Here is a 21,612-nt window from a genome sequence, read left to right as displayed (position 1 = left end):
GGCATGTTCCGCCGCCTTTGGTCGGGGTGTGACAGTAGAGGCTCTAGCTTATAATGTGTTATTTGACTTTGTTATTCCTAAGCCACGTTGGGCCGAGACAGGCGTAGTCTCGAGGGATAATAAAGTAAAAGAAATTATTTTGCGTCAGCGTGTTCACCAGCATTCGTTGCTGACGTATTTTCTTACATTTTGTAGGTGAACAAAGTTAGAGCTTGGAATGACGAAGTACTATGATATCCGATGGCTCGGATTTTATTTGTGATCTTAAATATATGGTGGTTTGTAAAACATAAACAAGTAATCTTTTGTACAACTTAAACGGGTGTCTTTATAATCCCGTCTTTTGATTGTAAATATAAATATTACACTTTCGATCCTTAAAGTTTTATAAGTCTTCCGCAAATTAACGTAACTCTGATTTATTTACAAATTCGATACCAACTTATGGGTCATGCTCCTAGGCCTTAGATGGGGGTGTGACAAGGTGGCTGTGAGAACTTGAACCAGTGTGACTCGTTGGTTGGAGGTGACATTTCCCCTTTCTTGTTCCCTATCGAATTTGGCTTGTTGGATTGATAGATCGATCTTTAGTAAGTATACAAGATTGGTGGTTGAATTTCGTTATCATGACAACATGGTGGGTGCTTTGGAGATTCGGGAACGATAAGATGTTCACTTTTTTCTTAGGCTACTCTAGTAGGAATTCTAAAACTATAATAGGTTTTATTGATTTGTTAAACATCCCTTTAATGGCAATGTAATGTTGGTTTCCCCCCTTTTTAGTTTCTTGTTGTTTGGGGCTTTGTAAAATTTGAGTCGTTTAAGAAAGAGACAAGTACTTACTGTGTCCGTGTGGTGAACGGACGAATGGGCTTTTCAATCTTGGTTTGGAAAATAGCCCACTTGCACCCCTAACGTTTGCAAAGGCCTTCACTTTCCGCCCATATCAAAGTTGGGGATGGTTAGGGTTTTCCGTTTTTATTATTCATTTAACTATGTCATATAACATTCAACCATTACAAGCATTTTAAATAGAAAACTAAATATAATAATCAAGGCTAGAATTGAGGCATAAAGAATGAAGGAAATAATTAGAGTAACCGATGATTGGGTCTTTATATCCACCAAAATTTAGACACTAATTTTATAGTCCAGCCGTCAGTTATCCGATTAAATGAATGTTAAAAAACATGTGAAATGTCATATAACCCAGGTTACCCATTGACGCAACGCAATTTGATTTGCTAAATTGCGTCCATGGGGTAAATATGACATTTCACGTGTTCTTTAGAGTTCATTTAACCAGACAACTGACAACTTGACACAAAGTGAAAGCTTTAGGAGATTTCAGGGTTGCAATTGGGTTACTTTCCAACGGGGTTGCAAAGGGCATCCGTCCGTTCACCCAAGACGCAAAAAAGTACTTCTCTCTTTCAAAAGAAGAAGAAGAAAGTCGTCTTAAGTCAATGTTACATATTATTAGGTGATACCACAAATTTCGAACTTTACTGGCCAACCTCATTGACGATAACTCGAAGACTACCGTTGAGTTGTACTATTTAGTTATTATAAAGCTAAGAGACAATTGTAAGGTCTTATAATTCGTTAAAAGTAATATAGACTGACATATTAAGGGTGTCACCTTATTTTCTAAATGGTGTTTTATTTCCAAAAACGTGTATGGTTCTCCTCTATTGCTAACTACCCACTACCCATGAGACCCCTTTATATAAAACACAAAAGTCACCAACACAATAATATATACTAGAGAGTAAAGAGATGGGTGCTTATGCAACCAACATAATGGTGGTCATGGTGCTGGTGTTAGTCGTGTCATGGTCGGGCCCGGCTAGTGCAAGGCTAAGTGCTGCCGAGTGCCATGAAGAGAAATGGCTAGCAGTGAGTGCCTGCAAGTCGCTCTTGCATGGAGGCTTACCGAGCCCACAGTGCTGCCAGCGTGCGAGGGTTAGCCACACGGAGTGCATATGTCCGGATGTCACTCCCGAGATAGTTGCGTTCATTGGGGATATTAATCGAGCCATTAGGCTAGTCGAAAGATGCGGTAGAAGAGTTCCTCATCATTTCAAGTGTGGAAATAAGTGTTAAAAGCTTATGTGTATTTTCGTATGATTTTTTAAGTTATTACTACACTGAGATTGCAATCATTTACATCTAAATAGAAGACACGCGGACAACAAGCAGCACCGTCAGTCCATTTTGAATTGAATTTATGGATTGTGTTTTATTATTTTTGCAGGCATCACTACTCCGTGAAAAGTTGACCCGTTGACCATATGTACTCGATTGGCTTTGGTAATGCGTTGGAAATAAAGGAGTCAGCATAGCTACAGTTTAAGTCAAAACTAAAACTACTTATGTAACAATTATTGTTATGTAGTTATGTTTTCGCAAAAGCTTCTACTAAATAAACTGTGTGCTTTAATATTCTTTTTAGTGGCGAAAAAACTAACTCGTCATTACTCCTATAATCTACTATGGCTAGACTTCGTAGAATTTGAACCTTCCACCACAACAATAGAGTAGAGACACCTTACTACCACACCATGTCTCTTGAGGGCGGTACTTTAATATAAATCCCAACTACAAAACAATTATCGAAGCAGACTGCTTATTCAAACATCTCGAATACGTGAAATATATAGATTATATTCAATAGGTAACACTAGAAGCCTACAAAATTTGAATCAAAAGCATTAAAGAAAAACCATCCTGCTTTCAAAGATGATAGGGAACACGTTAAAAATAAAATACAATAATCACTGATCACACATAGTTTAAGGTTCAAAACAAGAAAATTAGTACCCGAGTTTAACAAATTCGGTGTATTTTGAATTGCTTGATTACCAAAAGAGACAAGCCATAATTTTTAAAATACTAAACATAGATTGACAATAAACACTTCATGAGAATTGACATGTAGAAGTAGAACCGAACTAAATCGAACAGAACAAGGCCTTGTTTGTATTCGCACATTTACACAATCTAGCATAAGTTCGTGTTTGGAAGACGACTAGACAGCATCTCCGGTGATTACACGTACGCACTTGGGACAATTATCAAGTGTCTTTTAGACCCAGACATAGGTGATCCATCCATGATCTAGCTTGGGTGAAAGTGGATATGTGAGATTGTGAGTTGCTATGTTTGTACCATCTTGTTTACCACTTTTTTAGCTTTCTTATCCTATATCTTTGAAAATGTGCATTAACACATTCAGAAGACAAATTAGTTTGTGAACGGAACCGATTAGCATGAACCACATAATACTTAAGCCCAACCGAACACATTATTCAACCACCACCTCCAACCACCACCTGTGGACTGACTAAACAATCTTAAGCCAACAGCTAACTAGTATAAAACAATTTCTTAAAGGCACTTGTTAACTAGTATAAACAAAGGGGGAACTTATAAACCTAAAGATGAACCAAGTCTATGGTTTGCACCACAAGGTGCTCAACGAACCATGAAGCTAATGGTTGACTTGAACATAATGCATATAATCAAAAACTCTTTTTAAAGATAGACACCACTTGGCGATGATATCTGATAAAGATCAAAAGATGTCAAACAATGACAAAGCTAGCTTAACATATGATTGTCTACTACAAAAAAAAATCATTTAGGAGTTCAAAGCAAAACAATGTCGACGCTAGCTTCTATAAATAAGAAAACAACACGCAATATTCTTTAAAGTTTACGAAATTGGTAAAAGTAAAAAGATGGAAATTATGAACTCTCATTTAAGCACCGATAACTTCAGTTGGTTCAGCAGGCACCTCATCAGCAGGCCTTTCAATCTTCACACCAGCATCCTCAGAGTAATCTCCATGAACCTAAACATTCAAAACATATACAAAAACAATTAATATGTCTACTCAACTAGCCCAAGAAATGATAATCAAGGTATATAACAAAATGTTGTGAATAGAAATGAGTGTTTTACCTCCATCAACTTCCCAATGTCAAACTTGGGTGCCTTCAAAATCTTAACTTTGCGGATGAAAACGTTCTGCAACGGGTAGATGCTGGATGTTGCTTTCTCAATATCTCTACCAATTGACTCGGGAATGAACTTAAGAACCAACTCCTTAAGGTCACAAGTTTGAGCTTGGGTCAACATGATTTCCCTCATCTTCCTTCGAATCTATAACAATATCAAACATAATAACCAAATTAGACGCAAAAACGCTTTCATCGTTTCATCATTGTTGTTAAATATTAAGTCTAAACATGACAAAAACTTCATACCTGCTTGATTTGGCTAGACTGTGCATAGCAGGTTCTCTTCACCTGATTAGCACGCTTCTTGGTGAAACCAATGCAAAACATTCTCAAGGTGTAGTTATCGGTGGTCTTAACATCAACATGCGCTTCAATCAATGACTGCCATTTCTTCACAAGTGACCTGAGCTTATCAGTGGTGAAATCCATACCCTAGAAACAACAAAAAAATGCAAAATTAAACATTATAAAATGCTTCAATATGAAATATGAAAGGAAACATAATGTATAACATTTTTTTATCATTTCATACCCAGAAATTGGTCAAAACATTCTTTCCTTGAACATCTTCAGCTCTCAAGCGGATCTTCCTGTAGGAGTGGTCTTCATCGTTCTGGAGGTCAGCCAATGATACCTCAAAAACACGATGCTTCAATCCCTCAGAAGCAATCTGACATAAAAAAAAGGCATTTAACAAAAAAGTTCTAATCATAAATACTATGAATCATGTAACATATTGCCATCCCGAATGAGAGTTCAATATAAATACAGCAAAGTAAAAGTGTAAACTAGCCGAGTCGAGCCCCAAGTCCATCCAGGCTCTAGCTCGACTCATGAGTAGTTTTTCAAGCTCGAGTTCAGCACCTCGATAGTTCTTCAAACTAAAGCTCAGCTTTTATCAAGCTTTATTTCTAAAACTCAAGCTTGACTTGTAGGTAGTTTTCCAGGCTCAAACTGGGCTTGTTTCAGGCTCTATTTCTAAATCTCAAGCTTGACTCGTTGGTAGTCTTTCAAGCACGATTTCTATACCTCAAGCCCAGTTAATGAGTAGTTTTTCAGGCTCAAGCTTGGCTCAAACTCTATTACTTACAATTACACTTAACATTTGTATATATTTTTAATTAAAAGTATAACTTTGATACAAAAAAATTACATTTTATACTCAACAATTTACATATTAAATAAAAAACTAAATTAATAACAGGCTCTTTTAAGCTCAAACTCAGCTTGTTTCAAGCTCTATTTCTAAAACTCAAGTTCGACTCGTAGATAGTTTTCCAAGCTCAAACTCCACTTGTTTGAAACTCTATTTCTAGAAATCAAGCTTGGCTCGTGGGTAGTCTTTAAAGCTCGCTTTCTATGCCTCGAGCTCGGATCAAGCTCAACTTGTGAGTGGTTTTTCAATCTCAAACTCGGCACGAGTCAACTTGTTTATTAACTATATTACTGATAATTACACTTATTTTTTGTATAACTATAATTACAATTTGTATCCATTAATATTTATTTATTTTAAGATAACTTTATACAAAACAATTACATTTTAGAAAATCAATCATTTTTATATTAAACAAAAACAATATTAATAATAGACTCTTTTAAGCTTGCAAGCCAACTTGTGCTCGACAATTAAAGCTAAACACGAGCTAGTTATGTTCGGCCCGGCTTAATTACACCCATACAGCTAACAATACATCAACTCCAGCTAACAACACAATCAAACAAGAATAAAAAATATATAATTATACAAATGGAATCATACCTTGGTACCCTGAGTACGAGTAACAAGTGTTTTACCAACATTTCTGGTATTAAAGAGTGACGGAGCCTTAATATCATACCAATCCTTCTTCGAAAACGGATCCGCTCTGTTATTATTATTATTAACATCCAATCAATAACTATAACCACTTAAATCCATTAAGAAATAATAATAATAATAATAACAAACTTACGCTTTCTTCTTTCCTCCTTTCTTTCCCTTGGATATCCTCTTGTTCTTCCTGTTCAATCAAATATTATCAGATTTAATAATTGAAACTTCAAATGTATATGTAAATATGTATGTAAGTGTATATAGGTAATGGATAGTTGTAGTACCCGACGGCCATGGTTGCAGGTGATTTGAGGCTGCCGGCTGCGGTGTAGAACAAACAAACCCTAGCTTTTGATTGATCTGTAAAGAGAGAAAACCCTAGTGAAGATATAAGGTGTTATATATCTATATGTTTTATTAACTGGTGTTTGTATCTTACAAAAGGCCCATATTGTTTTTGTTGTAATTGGAGCAGTCCAGCTTCAAAGGCCCAATGGCCCATGTTCTTCCTCTTGTAATTTGAACTGATATCTATTTTAGCAATCCAAGTAGGGGTGTAAACGAGCCAAGCCGCTTGCGGGTTACTCAAGGTCGGCTCCTGAAATAGATCGATATATCTGAGCTTAAACGACCATGATCCTAAAAGGAAACTCGTTTAATAAATGAGTCTGAGTTTCACTTATCAAGCTCAAGTCGGCTTGCGAGCCTAAACGAGTCTGTCATTAATATAACTTTTAATGTGTGTATATACATATATAATTATTAATTAATATTTATATTCTTTTGAAAAAATAACCAAATAATATATATTTTATAATATACAAAACTTCAGTCCAAGTCCCTGATATTTAAAGTGATGTTATCTTTTAGGAAAAAAAAATATTTTCTATCTCTCGAGGTTGGCTTGTTTTAACTTACAAGAACTCAAACTTGGCTCATTTTGTAAGAGACTGTTTTATAAGTTTGCGCTTGTATTAGTATATTTAGTTTGGTTTGCGCTTGTTTTATAAGTTTGCCCGTTTAAAAAAGTGCTTTTGTACTGCTACCCTATATAAACAATGCTCTATAGTCATTATAGGGTTGGCAACTTTTGGTGAAGAATATGTACCTGAGTATTTACTAGTAATGCAATCTTGTGCAATGAAGTGAATTACATTGTTCTTGTTCATCAATACTTCTATACTTATTGCTTATCTTACTTCTTGAATCATCATGTTAACTAGATTCCGCAAACTTAATGTGTGTTTGTTAATATCATATTGTTTGATCCGTTCGTTGGGACTTACATGTTTCTAGCTCTTTTATTACAGCTTGAATATGTTGGTTGTTGTCGTAGAAGAGGGAAACAAATGTGATTACATAATCATTTTAGGTATCAAACTTAAAAGTATGTAAAAACTACAAGATATTATTTTATGTTCACGATTCTCAACAAATTAAAATTTTGGGTTATAATTTAAAGATCCCTAATATAGTTGTTTCGAACAAGTTTAATACTCATTAATGTTTTAGATTTTAGGTTATGTCGAAGTCCGAAGCCCACTTTTGTCTAAGGCCCATCTTCTTCTTGTAATTTGAATGGCTTCCAAATGTCATTTAAGCGTCAACAAAGCGACGCATCATATTTTTCTCTAACTCTCAAACTCTTCAAATAGCACGGTACGAACCAAAAACCTCCCAAACTCCCCACGATGGATGGATTTATTAATTTTTAGGTAGTTAGCAGTTTTGTTTAGAATTTTTCCTAGACCAAAAGATCCAAACCGTGAACACCATGACATCATGTTCAAATAGATCAACGAAAGTGATAGATTTCTCATTAAACTCAAAACGATTGCGATAACATGACAGACGAACAAACAACAGGTTACGCCGCCACCCCTTTTGAAAGTGATACCCTTACAAGATTACATGAAGTAAGAAGTGCATATTTCCAACATGATCTATTCAATTAGTCCAATACTCCAATATAACGTTTAAATTTGTATAGGGTTATTTGAGGTTTCAACCATTGTTTTTATAATGAATCGGATCAATCACTTTGATGAAACCAGTTTGATATGGATTCCATATAAACGAAACAGCCGTTTTAAATAAACCAGGAAAAATATTGGTCGATGCCTATTACTAGGTGATCGGTTTTTAAGACCCTGCTTGAGGGTTTCTTCTAAAACTTGTCATTCCAACCACATTTATAAATAACTAATACCTTGTCAATCACGTCATTTATAAAGTTGGCATACAGGAAAATACATGCAAACAACACATGACATGAATATGAAAGTAATTACTAGTATATCACAAATTATAATAAAAAAAAACAACAAATATAATCTTATATTTATCACTTCACCTATGCTTTTGTATGAATGCCATCAATTTTGAGAAAAATTGGCGTGCTCCTTTCTGAGTTATTGCATTAAATCTTTTCATTACCACATTCGCCTTCTTTGATGCTGAATCGCTGTTATTCTTCTTCTTCTTCCTTTTCACCTTTCTCTTAGCATGTGACATAGCAAAACACTTGAATACATTGTTCATACCAACGGGACTCGATTGTTTCTTTAGCTTTTGTTTATTTTGAGCATCGTGTACCTAACCGATTACATAGTATTATACTATTATTAATACCCTTTTCGCCAAAAAATGTTTGTCGTAATTTTATACATGTATTCATGCGAATATGTGATGCTAAACTTAACGAAGTAACTTTTTATTAAACACTAATATGGAGGCGAATTTAACCAACAACAAAAATATGACCCGATTAGTAAAAGTGTCACGCTAGTAGCACCTAAATATATAAACGATATCATACCTTGATATTATTAATATTAATTTCACAAAAACTTTCGAGGTAATTGTAAAATAACAGAAAAATTCCTCTAATTATAAAACTTTTACTACAAACAACATCATAGATGTATTAAACTACCTTTGGAAGTGTATTTTGGTGTTGTAGTGTGGCTGATTTGGGATAAAAGTATTAAGTGTATTAAGTGAAGATTTTAATATTTTATGGTGTGGGATAAAAGTATATATATTTAATTAAGTGTTTGTCTAATAGTTGTAAGATTTATATAACAATAATATGGGATGTGAATTTAAGCAAGAAGGAATTATCTAATCAGTTTATCCTTCATATGAAAAATATATTGTAAATTTTCTAAAAGTAAGACTAAATTATCAGTACAGTTTATTTTGACATAACTTTTTATCATATCATCATCATCATCATCATCGTACTCAGTAAATCCCACAATAGCAAAGCTATGGTAGGGTCTGAGGAGGGTAAGATGTAGACAGCCTTACCTCTACCCTTTAGGAATAGAGAGGCTGCTTCCGGTGAGACCCCCGGCTCGATAGTAGTTTTGCATCAAGCTTTGGACATAAGACACATAACACTCAACCATTGGGACACCGGCCGATTGGTGCATGCACCCCTATCTTTCGGCTATCAACGCTACCACATGATGCCTGATTAACCTTCCGCCACTTTTAAAGTTATTTTCACGAGATTAGTAAAATAACGTCAAAATTAGTGCAATTTCACTTTTGCCCACCCGAGGGTTCACACATATATACATTATAAATCATATACATTCCATCAAATATGCTTTCATGCTCTTCAAACAGGAATATGAAATTCAGTTCATAGGCAGCAAAAATTACCAAGTTGGTTATGTTTATGTTAATTAAAAATAAAAACTTGCTAGAAAAGTGATAAAATAGTTCTAAATTAATTTAGAGTTAGTAAAATAACAAACATGATCCTGGAATTGTTAAACGTAATTTTAGGAGTCTAGATTTGATTCACTCTGGGTAAAAACACTAGCTGAGTAGAGGTGTTCTTGTTATTTTATGATTTCAAACAAATTGACAAATGTACGACTCGTGAAAAACATATTTGATACATGAATTACCTGAGTTAGGGTTTCTTGGTCATTGGTGGTTGAAGGTACCAAAGGCTTAGTACGGCGGGGAGGTGTGGATGCTTTTGATTTTGAAGACCCTCGAAGACGTTGCGAATAGCTAAGTAACTCAGCTCTTCTGTTTCCTTTGTTGTTCTTTGACTGATGGACGTGGAGATGGTGGTGGTGGTGATGATGATGATGTTTAATATTATCGTTGCTTCTTGTTGTCAGGCTTCTTTTTCTTGGTTTCTCCTCATAAACGGCAACCAAAACAACTTTTTCTTTGCAGCATGTCATCTACGATAATCCACAATCAAACCCGAAATTGATAGAGAAACACACATTATATATAAAGAAGAAGGGGGGGGGGGGGGTACTTACCATTTTAAGGAGAAGCAATCAAGATAGACTAACATAGAAAATTTTGATATGAACAATACCCACTTAACTTATGTGACATTTATAAGCATATATAGATTATCAGTATTTGGTAGCTCTTGACATAGTATCATTGTATCAACCTTTTTGGCTTTTCCCATTCTTATAGATCCTATTTTAATTTAAGATATAAGACAAGTTACTTTAAAACTAGAATTGATAGAAACTTTATATAGAGTAAATTATAATTTTAATATAATGAAAGCTATGAAAAATACCATATTGTTCATTACAATGATGCTGGCCAAGTGGCCAATGTGGCATAAATTCTTTGGGTAGATCGTTAACCGAAAGTACGTGCTTATACTCATGTAATTCCAAATGCTAACATATGATTTTCTTTTACCATATATTTATTATGTGAGAAGTTACCATATAATATTCATTTTGATTTGACACGTAACATTGAATAAAAATGTCTATGCATAGCAGGTATAAATACTTGCAAGTGTGAGGTAAAATAAAATTTTGTGTTAAAAAGAAGAGGAGGATTGGTGGGTGGATCATGGATGTTATGGCTATTGATGACGATGTAGTGAACGGATGAGTGAAGATTGGTGGGTGGCTGTCGGATTAGTCCAAGAATAAGAAGCCAAGAAGGAATAACGGTGGGTGGCTGTCGGATTATCCAATAAGAAAATGAGGCATGACTGTGGGATGGTTGTGGTCTAATTCAAGAAGAAGAAGAGGAATCGGGTTGGGTTGGGTTGTACATTATACTATGTAAAAAGACCAAATTGTCCTTTCCTTTAACTCAATGGAGGTGATGAGGTGCTTATTATTGCAACGAAAATAAAACTACGTTTGCTTAAAAAAACAAATTTTAAACTTTTGAAGCGATATAACAAATTTAAAAACAAACCACACGAAAACAATGGTAGTTTTAACTTTTAACCATAGTTGAACATTTTATGATTTTATAACATGCATTTACTTATTTGAAGATACTTTAACCGGATGCCTATTCATACAACACCATTTGTCGCCGGTAGATTAAACCCAACAAATCTTATTTGAAAATTATTAACCGGCCACCAAATTTGAAAAGATAAACAATTACAAAACTTATAAATCATGCAAGTTTGTCTTGTGCACACTATATTAATACAAGAATTAAAATCATGGTGCAAACATGGTCCACATAGTCACACATGTTCTTGTGAAAGTAAATATATACATAGTTTGAACAATTTAAAATTCCATGCAAGATTTGCGTAGATTAGTACTTTTTTAATTAAAGTTGTTAGAATATTGTGTTAGTAAGCAGTAGGAAATTTTTACTCAACCCCCTTTTCAGTTATTGTCTATGCATAAGAATTAATATTAGAAAATGTAGTTTTCATTTATAATAATTTTAGTTACAAATAGGCTCCCAAATTTACCGTCTAATTTAAATAAGTTTGATTTCGGTACCATCTAGTGCACCGATTACCCAGTTCTCTTTCATGTTATGTTCCCGAGTCTAGTTTAATGAGAGAAGCGTGAAGAATTGAAAGGGAGGGAAAAGTCTTGTTCCCAATTCGTATTCACTTGAATTATGAAAATAATTATAATATATATCATAAGAGCATTCTCATCTCATTCTCTATCTTTATCCCTATATTTACATTAAAAAACACTACATTTCTCTCTCGTTTTCAATTAAATAATATTTTTTATATCTTTATCATTACAGTTTTCTCTCTGCTCTACTCACAACAAATCCAACAAATATTAAAAAATAAATAGGGGCAAACAATGTTCCTCAAATTTACAAAAAAATCACTACATTTTCTCTCCACCCTATAATTTACACTCACAATCACTTCACCCTATAATGTACATACTCTCCTCACATAAATTTAGGGGATGGGATGTGAATGCTCTAAGTAATTTTGTATAAAAATGTATATATTTATGTAACTTTAATTCGGACAAAACAAACATCTTACTCGGATATTCAACACCCCGTGTCGAATTAAAAACACCTATACTCATAAGTCATAACAATCTCTTTTCCTGTTAAAAATACGCTACATTTTATTTATCATAATCAATTTGACACATAATTTGTTTCAGATTAATGCTAAACGTAACTAGAGTTGTTAAGTGTTAACAACTACACGTAACTTTAATCAAGCTGCTCGAGTGGCTCAAGCTAGTTAGAATTGAACTTATCTCGAGTTCTAGCATAAAAAGAACTTGAGAACGTATAACATGAAACACTTTTTTTTTGTTATTGCTTACTTAAGAGCATTACTTTCTTAAAACAAGTTTTTAACTTTTTCCCATGTCTTTCTTTTGTGATGTTGATGGATATTCAATGAAGTAAATAAGTAGAACCACCACATCACAGCTTATGGTTTTACTGTCATAAATTTTTAAAATCGGTTGAGTAGTGCATCTCAGCACCAAAATTTGTAGTACCAAATCATGATATGTTTCTTTCCTATGCATTATAAGGTTGTACTTTCTGCTCCAATGTACAACCCATCAACATGATATGTCTTGGATACATGCAGGTGTACACCATTGCCAAATCTACCAATAGTACGTCATATTATACGGGTTATATGCAGCTAGAATACAGCTAGAAAAATATACGGCCAGTATGATGTGTCAGCATACCACCATGGCCTGTTTAATAACACGGGCCAGTATGTGTCAATGATGAATGGATAGTTGTCGGTGTGTATAGACTATGTCTTTTTTAAAAGTAGTTTTATCCGGTTAAAACATCCGACTAGACTCATGCTCCCACCCTAGATTAACCGATACAACCCTTGAAACAAATTCAACCATTAATTTGCTATGATCTTGTAATGATCAAAATTCAAAATATATAACATGACATAAAACAACACTGAATCATCAAACAACAACCTACAACAAAGATGATCTACAACAACCATAAAAGACTCGAACTTTATAGCTCATTTCATTGCCTCCACACGTTATTCTTTCTTCTCGTCTTGCCAAGTTGCTTGCCACTGCTTGTCATAAAACGTCGTCTCATCAATCAATTTCTTTAACGTTTCAATATCCTCGTTCTTACGGATCAAAAGAACACCAGCTACTGCTACAAACAGAAGTGTCTTGCAGAAAAAATTTCCCATTTGGTCAACTAGACCGACCCCGGTCAAACTATCCACAAAGTAAGCCATGAAGAACCCCACCATTGCAGCCCGACCTGCAAAATAGCGGTTTAACACCAATTCATCTATGAATCAGTATGCAAATTACATCATTAGGGGTTCCAATTTCAACTTTCCCAAAAATTTCAAGATTTTTGTAGCTTTTATTTTATTTTAATTTGATTAAAATAGGGGTGTTCAAAAAGTACGCGACTCGCTCGAAAAAAGCTTGTATATAAACGAGCCCAGCCCGGGCCAGGGTTGGCTCGGCTCATGGCTCGCTCGAAACCCGGCATGTGGGCTCGTTCGTTGGCTCGTTTAAATTAAACCCAAATTTTAATATACGTATCAAATATAATAATATAACAATAAATATAAAAATATGATATGTAAACACAAATAATGCATATAAATACCTCTCGATCTTTAAAAAACTGAAAAGAGAAGACAAAGTTAATACATATAATTTATAAAATTTCTTGTTTATAAATTTTGTATTTTATATATCAATATTTGGTAAATAAGAAAAAATAAGAGCTCGAATTTTCAGCTCATTAAAATAAACGAGCCGAGCCAGAGTCAGGTCGTGTAAATCCAAAAGATGAGCTAACCGTTGAGTCGTTCGGCTTCTGGAAGATGAAATCGTTTAATCCAAGCCCACCAGGGAACAATGGAGGTGTCAAAAACTACAGGGAAGTCATTGTTGGAAGATTCTGGATTGTCTTCAAGCCATTTCCTCCTTTTAACCTCTGGAAAATAGTACCAAAAATGTTAATACAATCTTCAAACACAAGTTATTGCATTATCAATTTATCATCTTCATTTACATATCAATCAATCAATCATACCCAGTGGAGTCCCACCAATAGCAAAGCTATAAGTAGAGTCTGGAGAGGGTGGGATGTAGGCACACCGTACTTCTATCCAACGGGATAGAGTTGGATAGAGAGGTGGCTTTCGGAGAGACCCTCAGAAGTAAAAGGAATTTCAAAAGGAATTACAATTTAGCAGTTAACGTGCTTTGAGTCATTCAACCTTACGTCGAAGGCTTTGAATTTAGGGATGAGATCGGTACTGTACCGGTACTGCAAAAAATACCGATACCAAATTCGAACAAAACTGGGTACTGATTACCGAATACCATACAAAATGTAATGGTTAGGTATCTTAATCTCCATTGATCGTATCAGATTCATTTGTAACCAACAGTAATCAAGAAACTAAAAATAGTATCAAATTCATTCGTACTCAATCGACCATAATTCCAAAACTCACAAAATGTCCCAAAAAACGTATCAGTTTTTATAGAAAAACAAGAAAGAAAGGTACGGATACCGGTACCTAACACCCAAGAAAAACTCTGCATTTTGCAATCGGTACAAAATACCGAAAATTACCGGTACTGACACTGACACCAAAATAACCAAATACTAAATTTGAGAAAAGGGGGTACCGAATACAGGACCGTATGTATCGGTTCGGTACCAGTACTGATACCTAATAAGCTAATAGCAATTCAAGGTTTTGTTCATTAATTGAAGTCATTTTTACGTGTTTCAATTTCATGAAAATGCATTGAATTAGACTTCTCAATCAAACCCTAATTATATTCAAATCATGTCTAAATCCCAAATTCCAAACACTTAACATATCATCATATATTAAAAATTTTAAAAAAATGATAAATTTTCATTTAGCCATTTTATCAAACACCTGGTGTGCACAATCTTACCAGCATCAATAACGGCATCCCAATCAGTAGCTCCACCTTTCTGAAACTGGTTCAAGTCCCAAGTACCCGAAACCCATTTCGGATCTTCAAATTTCACACCCAATTCCGCCACGTCATCCGCCACCGGAGCTCCGTTTCCACCCTCATCCGAATCTTTCTTCTCCTCAACAGCAATGGCGGCTCCGAACCCATTTTCAGTGGCTTTAACCGACACAAGATTGAGTCTTTGAGGCTTAAGAATGATGAATGGGTTGATTGGGAAGTGGGTTTTGGAGGATGAAGAGAAAGATTGAAGATTTGTGGGTGTTGAAGAGATAAAAGCCATTGATGACGTCATTGTTTTACAGTTTGTTGAGGTTAGAGCATGGAGATAAGTTGAGGCTGAGAATCGGTTGGAATGTTAATAAAGATATTGGGAGTTTATTTATTACTAGTTTGGAACGTTTGGTGAGAGTAAATTAATGGTAACAAGAAGTCAAGAACAAGTGGTGGGGTTAAGAGAAAGAGTTGCAAGTACTTTACTTCAAGAGTATATTAATGGTGGAACACGATTCTGTGGATTTTACCGGAGTGTTTTTTCTAGTCGGGTTCGGTGACAACACTGTTTATAAGCATGTGATTTGAATCGACATGTTTTCATTTCCTTTGCTTTTGATGCACTCGGGTTCCTTGCCTCCGAAGCTGCTATGTCTTTTAAAGGAGTTCAGCATGTCTTGTACAGTAACCCATCGACGCCAAAGAACTATAAATTTGTTTTCAGTATATCAGTTTTGTACTTTTGCTATCTAAAGGAGAGTTGCGACGCAACTTGTTGCCCGCTTACCTGTCTCTCTATTATAATTGGATCATTTATTATATTTCTAACGTGGGTTGTTCAGTTATTAAATACCCAGCAAAGTTATAACTACGGAATACGAGTTTCGAATAACCGTGTTTAATACTTATGATAAATAATACGGGGATATTGGTTACACCACTCTTACCTTTCGATTTGTTACTAACAACTTCCAACTTTCATCCTATTTGTTTTTTGGCGCTCCCGAACTTAACGAACCCTAACTCCGCTAGTTTTTTTGCTGACGTGACATTTTTTTGTGATGGTCACACAACCCAACTTTGTATTTGGAAAATTGGGAGTATTAAAAACCAGTATCCCTAAATAATATCATCTATGGTATTTGTGATGGTCGCACAACCCAACTTCGTATTTGGAACATTTTTCAACATGTTACGTGAAGATAGTTCTATCGTGCCATTTTGACTCTAATGTGTCAAAAAATCTAATCGGTTGTGCCAGATTGAAGACCATTATGCCAAAAGAAGCCAGTTATGTCGTGGTTGATTGGTAATTTTTAAAATGTCAAAGGCTATATTGTTAATTTTTTTTTTTTTTGTTCAACGTGAATATTTTCATTATTTTACCTACTTTTTTTTTATCATGTGATATTATTTTATTGTAAGAGATAAATATAAACGTTGATAGGTGAACCTTTTAAAATTCTTAATCTAGTGGCTTTGGGCCTCAAGAGAGGTTAGAGTGGACCGGGCCTAAAGAAAGCCCTGCCCAGTGGGAAGGAGAACTCAAATCAACTTTGTTAGTTTTCAATACCCTCCTATTATTTTATATATTAAAAAGTAGACTTACCATTGTTATTATTTAAATGTGTTGGGTATTTTGATGCATATTGTACAAATTCTAAATACGTATATTTAATATTTCCTTCTACTTTATCCGACTGTACCACACTACTACCACCACAACCATTTCTTATGCACCATCACAATCACCTTCCATCCACTTCTATGTTTACCATCGCCACCTAGAAGCATAAAATTAAATGTGTCACTCTCTTTTACTTTCGTTTATTCGCTACACACATACACTTACCAGAATATGTCACCTTTTGCATTCACGGTGATAATAAAACCTATAAATGTAAATGTGTCACGTTAATTTTACATGGATCTATACTACATACTTTTTTAAATTAGAATCGAGCTGCCACAACGAACCGAAAAAGTGTAGACATTTTTTTTGGGTAGAACAGCCCCGTCGCGAAGCAGTGTCCAAAATACTAGTTTCAAACAAAACGCCCAAATCCGAAAAATACAAAAACGATCAAAGCCAAAATACAAAAAACACTCAAAAATCCATAAACACTCAAAACGGGTTTCGTGAAGAAAAGTAAAAAAAAATTGATCGATTAACGATTCAAATCTGTTGTTTTCTGTGAACCGATGATTAATTGGATATATTAACGATTTCAAGATCTTGTGATGTGATTTCATTTATCAATTTCATGAAATAATTATTTTTTTACGTTAATATATTTAAGGATTATTGTATTCTACCTTTTATATATGGTTATATGGTCCAGTACGAATGTTGTCGCAATGGACTAAGTTCGGGTTTTATGATTGGAGCTCATCCATATGGCATTTATGAACTTTGGGCCTTACTAATAGATTGTCTTGATTGGGTTGTCAGTGATATTCAGATAAATGGGCTTGGAAAGCGAAACTGGGCCATATACTTACACCGTCATAACTCATTAACTCATAACATTGTGCGGGTTAACATTATTGATTATGCATATACCTCCGACATTAACATATCAATATATTAAGATTTAAGATTTATAAACCATTAACACATACGATTTGTAGAGAATTACACGAACTCGGTTAAAATGTTAAAACTGATTCCTACATTTGAAACCCACTTACCAACATAATATGGATTGTAAAAATTTTACTTAGACAGTGATTTTATTCACTAACTTAGCAATTATTTTTTAGTTTTTTACCCATAGCCTTTTGTATTCACACACATCAACTAACAGGCTAAACTTGATTCCCGTGTTCTTAACATCATTAGCGCCCTCGTGCGTTACACCAACTTACAACCAATTAATTTCTTTGCATTCGGGTTAATTTCTTTGTATTTCTTTTAAATCTGCAAATTCTATTCTGTTTGTTGGTTATATCTTACTTGATCCAAGAATGAGCATAAAAAAACAATAACATTTAAAGTAATGACTTTTGCATATTAATATTGAAAGGCTCATACAAAACAAAATCTTGATATTGGATGGATCTGTTTACCACTTTACTTGTACACATTAACACAGACAACAAAAGTTTTATGAAACATTTATAATATTGTTGGAACAAATCTAAGTAAATGACTCTCTAACCCGACTGCCGCACATGCTTCATCCTTCAACAACGGAATCAACTTCCACGGTGGATTACCAAACACGATAAATTCTTGACCTTGTCTTCCTCCTAACTCCGCCATTACATCCGCACACCGGTTCTTATTTCGTTTAGCGTGAACCATGTAACACTTCAAAGCAGCCATGTCCTTTCTACATGACTCGATCATCCCACTTAACGGACTAGATTCATCCACACCCTTCACCGTTATCAGCAAAAGCGCGGCTTGGCAATCGGTTTCAATGACCACATTATTCAACCCCATAGCAAAACGAGACGCAAACCCATCATTATTCCCCAAACTTCAGCCGCAAGACTCGTATCAAACCCGATGTTTCCCACGTACCCGCACACCCATCCACCGCGATCGTCATATAAGTCCGCCATAACTCGACTGTCCCGGGTTACCTAGTGAACTCCCGTCGGTGTTGAGTTTAAAACAACCGGGATTAGGGGGTTCCCAGTAACCATTCTTCGTAACAAATGCCATCAGTAAAAAATAAACGATGAATTCGATATAATTTGTGGGGTTAAGCAGTAGTGTAAGAGTCAGCGTAAATGTACATGAGTTTGCAGTACTCTTATATATTTGCACTAACCGACGATAAAAATATTTTTGAAATATTTTGTAACTTTACCGTCACGTTTTTGGAAGCCAGAAGGTAAAATATATACCACTTATGTTTGTTACCGTTAAGAGTTAACTGCTTTCAATAAATATATATAGGATATATCAGATTTCGATTGATTACGAATATCAAATAATTAATGATCTCTAACTAATTTGCTAAAATTATAATTTAGAGGATATATAATTAAGATAACGATAATAATGCCAACCTTTTAAAAATAACTTATAAAAATGATATGACCTGAAAAAAACTTAAATCTTTTCATTACATGTTATAAATTAAAATGCTTAACTAAAAAGAATATTACGAAGTATGAAAAAATATTGAAAGATGAGTTATTTTGAAGTGAAAATTCTTCTTAACTTTCTTGATCCAACGCATTTTATTGTACCCCTATAAGAAAAGTTTCTGTATACATCACTTTAGCACTCGAACACTTTGGTTTAAATACACTCCAAAATACCTCACTCCTCTACAAGGTAACACCTTAAGTTCATCTTGACGACCTAGAGCATTTTTAAAAAAGTTGACATTCCGGTGTTCTTGGTGTAAAAATAATAGATCATCGTTGAGCGGACCTTGGTTTAAATGCAACATTTTATGAATTGATGGTATATATATATATAAACAGCTAAAATTTTGAACACCTAAATGCCGTACACTATAGGAATTAAACTCTTACCTCGTAATTCACACCCAAACACCCTATTGCACAAAGTGAAAATGGAGATGGTAGAATACATGGAAAATGAGGTTTTGAAAAGGAACTTGTTTTTTTGGTCTTGCATAATTTTTTTGGTTTGGAGTGTTTGAAAGCTACACATGAGAGTTAAAAATTATTTCATCTTTCAAATGAATTTATATCCAACAGATGTCTTATAGATTTAAATTTTATTTTTGTATTTTTTTTCATGCCTAAACTATTTCACTTAGTCTACATGCTAGTTTGTTACTATGTGAATGTAGCATTACAATATTTCACTTTTTCTAAACAAATTAAAAGGTTTAACAACGCAACTTATTCATGAGAATGTTAAAAGTTGCTTGAAGTGGTACTAATAGTAACATTTTACTTGAGATAGAGGCTTCCTGGGGTTACGCCATGTCTCCAAATAGTAAAATGAGTTAGAAGTCATCCACTAAATGGTAAAAAGAGTTAGAAGTCATTAGCCACCTCAGCCTATTTATAACCCGTTATCTCAGATAGCGGCTTTCACATGTCCTGCTACCTTACACCTCAATGATATGGACAACCAACTGAAAAGGTGCATCGTTCACAACTTTGATGATATTAATTTATGGTTTGCTACTTGAAAAGGTTGCTAAAACGTGACCCTAATATGCTATTTGGTATAATAACACTTGCCTAAAATCACTTGAAATTAAGTTAGATGCCTAAAACCACACTTTTTTTTTAGCAAAACCATTTATTCCAGAAAAAAATAGTAACGTGAGATTGTCAATCCACTGTATTATCTCTATCATTTTCATGTAAACTTTACATTGTAAAACAAATATATTCCATTTTAGAATCCGCTTTTTTGTTATTTCAGAGATGTAAAAAAACCAAAAAAAGGTTCACCGGTTCCAATACCGAACCGGTTGTACTCCCAAAACCGAACTTTGTTTTTTTCTCTTCTTCGCCTTTGGGCTTCATTTAAGCTTTGGGCTCATGGATGGACCAACCTCTCCTTGCTTTTGAGCTTCTTGATTGCTACTATTTGGATGAGTCACCGTTTCGAACTAAGTTTTACATCAGTCGACTTGTATCATTCTTCCGATCAGAAGCCCTATAACATCGATTTGAAACTCGAAAAAAAAACTTAACGACGTAAAGTGTTTTTTTAACGGAGGTCCATTGAGACAAAAATAGGTGGACCAAGGGTAAAATTATTATCGGCCAATACAATAAAATATGAGATTATTTATTTCCAATTTGTCAAATATAAAACAAAAGCAATCCAGTATATAAAATCCTACATGAAAAATCGTTTACAAAAAATCAACAATAAAGTCTCGCACATAACTTCAGCACAAAAGTGTTTTGTAACATAGAAAACACAACACAATTTTCGTATTCTTTTAATTGTCAATTTTTTATATAGCAATATGGTACTTGAATAAAAGATAAACTAAGATTATGATCATTTAAATAAATATCTCATGTAATATAAAAATGTTAAGATCATTTAAAAAAGAATAGAATTTTTGAAAGAAAACCATAAAAATGGTTATTCCAAAAATACTATTTCTTCAGTCTTCTCCCTCTTTTTTTATCATTTGATCTCAAGCATAAATTATTGATTATCACCAACGTATTTCCGTCGTTTTACCACCATTACCTGTCACTGACAGGGTCGCCAGCTCTCTGTCATAACACCACCATTGTCTAGCTACTGCTGCCGACCAACCATGATTATCGTTGGTAGTCGTTTGCCACCGTCTACTAGTAGTCGTCGTAGCTCCACAGAGACTGCCATTTACCACTACCGCCACCTACCTTTCTCCCTCTCTCCTTACTCTCTTGCTTGCTTTCTAATTTCTTCTCATATTGCTTGATGGATTAAAGCCTTAAAAACTATTATTTATATGGCGGTGAACAAAGAGTAAAATGTGGTTTTCGTCCCTGGGGTTTGCCTATATATGCAATTTTAGTTTAATAGTTTTAAATTTTTGATTTTCGTCCATGTGGTTTCATTTCACTTGCAATTAAACCCGTATT

The 21,612-nt window shown here is 34.4% G+C and overlaps 2 protein-coding genes across 2 annotated transcripts; both read right to left on the bottom strand.

The window, feature by feature from the left end:
• Positions 1 to 3,534: 3,534 nt before the first annotated feature.
• On the bottom strand, positions 3,535 to 6,258 carry LOC143588337 (small ribosomal subunit protein eS1-like). The gene is made up of 7 exons (XM_077069368.1): positions 6,127 to 6,258; positions 5,982 to 6,029; positions 5,789 to 5,894; positions 4,559 to 4,696; positions 4,273 to 4,458; positions 3,968 to 4,168; positions 3,535 to 3,857 (listed from the first exon to the last, which is right to left on the bottom strand). The coding sequence occupies exons 1-7, from the start codon at positions 6,135 to 6,137 to the stop codon at positions 3,765 to 3,767; spliced, it is 783 nt and encodes a 260-aa protein (XP_076925483.1). The 5' UTR covers positions 6,138 to 6,258; the 3' UTR covers positions 3,535 to 3,764.
• Positions 6,259 to 12,956: 6,698 nt separating this feature from the next.
• Positions 12,957 to 15,531, bottom strand: LOC143588345 (light-harvesting complex-like protein 3 isotype 2, chloroplastic). Its single transcript, XM_077069372.1, has 3 exons — positions 15,040 to 15,531; positions 13,919 to 14,056; positions 12,957 to 13,363 (listed from the first exon to the last, which is right to left on the bottom strand). The coding sequence occupies exons 1-3, from the start codon at positions 15,374 to 15,376 to the stop codon at positions 13,128 to 13,130; spliced, it is 711 nt and encodes a 236-aa protein (XP_076925487.1). The 5' UTR covers positions 15,377 to 15,531; the 3' UTR covers positions 12,957 to 13,127.
• Between the last annotated feature and the right edge of the window lie 6,081 nt (positions 15,532 to 21,612).

Source organism: Bidens hawaiensis, unplaced genomic scaffold (genome assembly GCF_021521415.1).
Source record: "Bidens hawaiensis isolate Kalapana, Puna unplaced genomic scaffold, B.hawaiensis_p1.1 tig00036331_1, whole genome shotgun sequence".
Classification (NCBI taxonomy): Eukaryota; Viridiplantae; Streptophyta; class Magnoliopsida; order Asterales; family Asteraceae; genus Bidens; species Bidens hawaiensis.
Note: the sequence above shows the minus strand (reverse complement) of the source record. Positions and strands in the feature narration are given on the sequence as shown.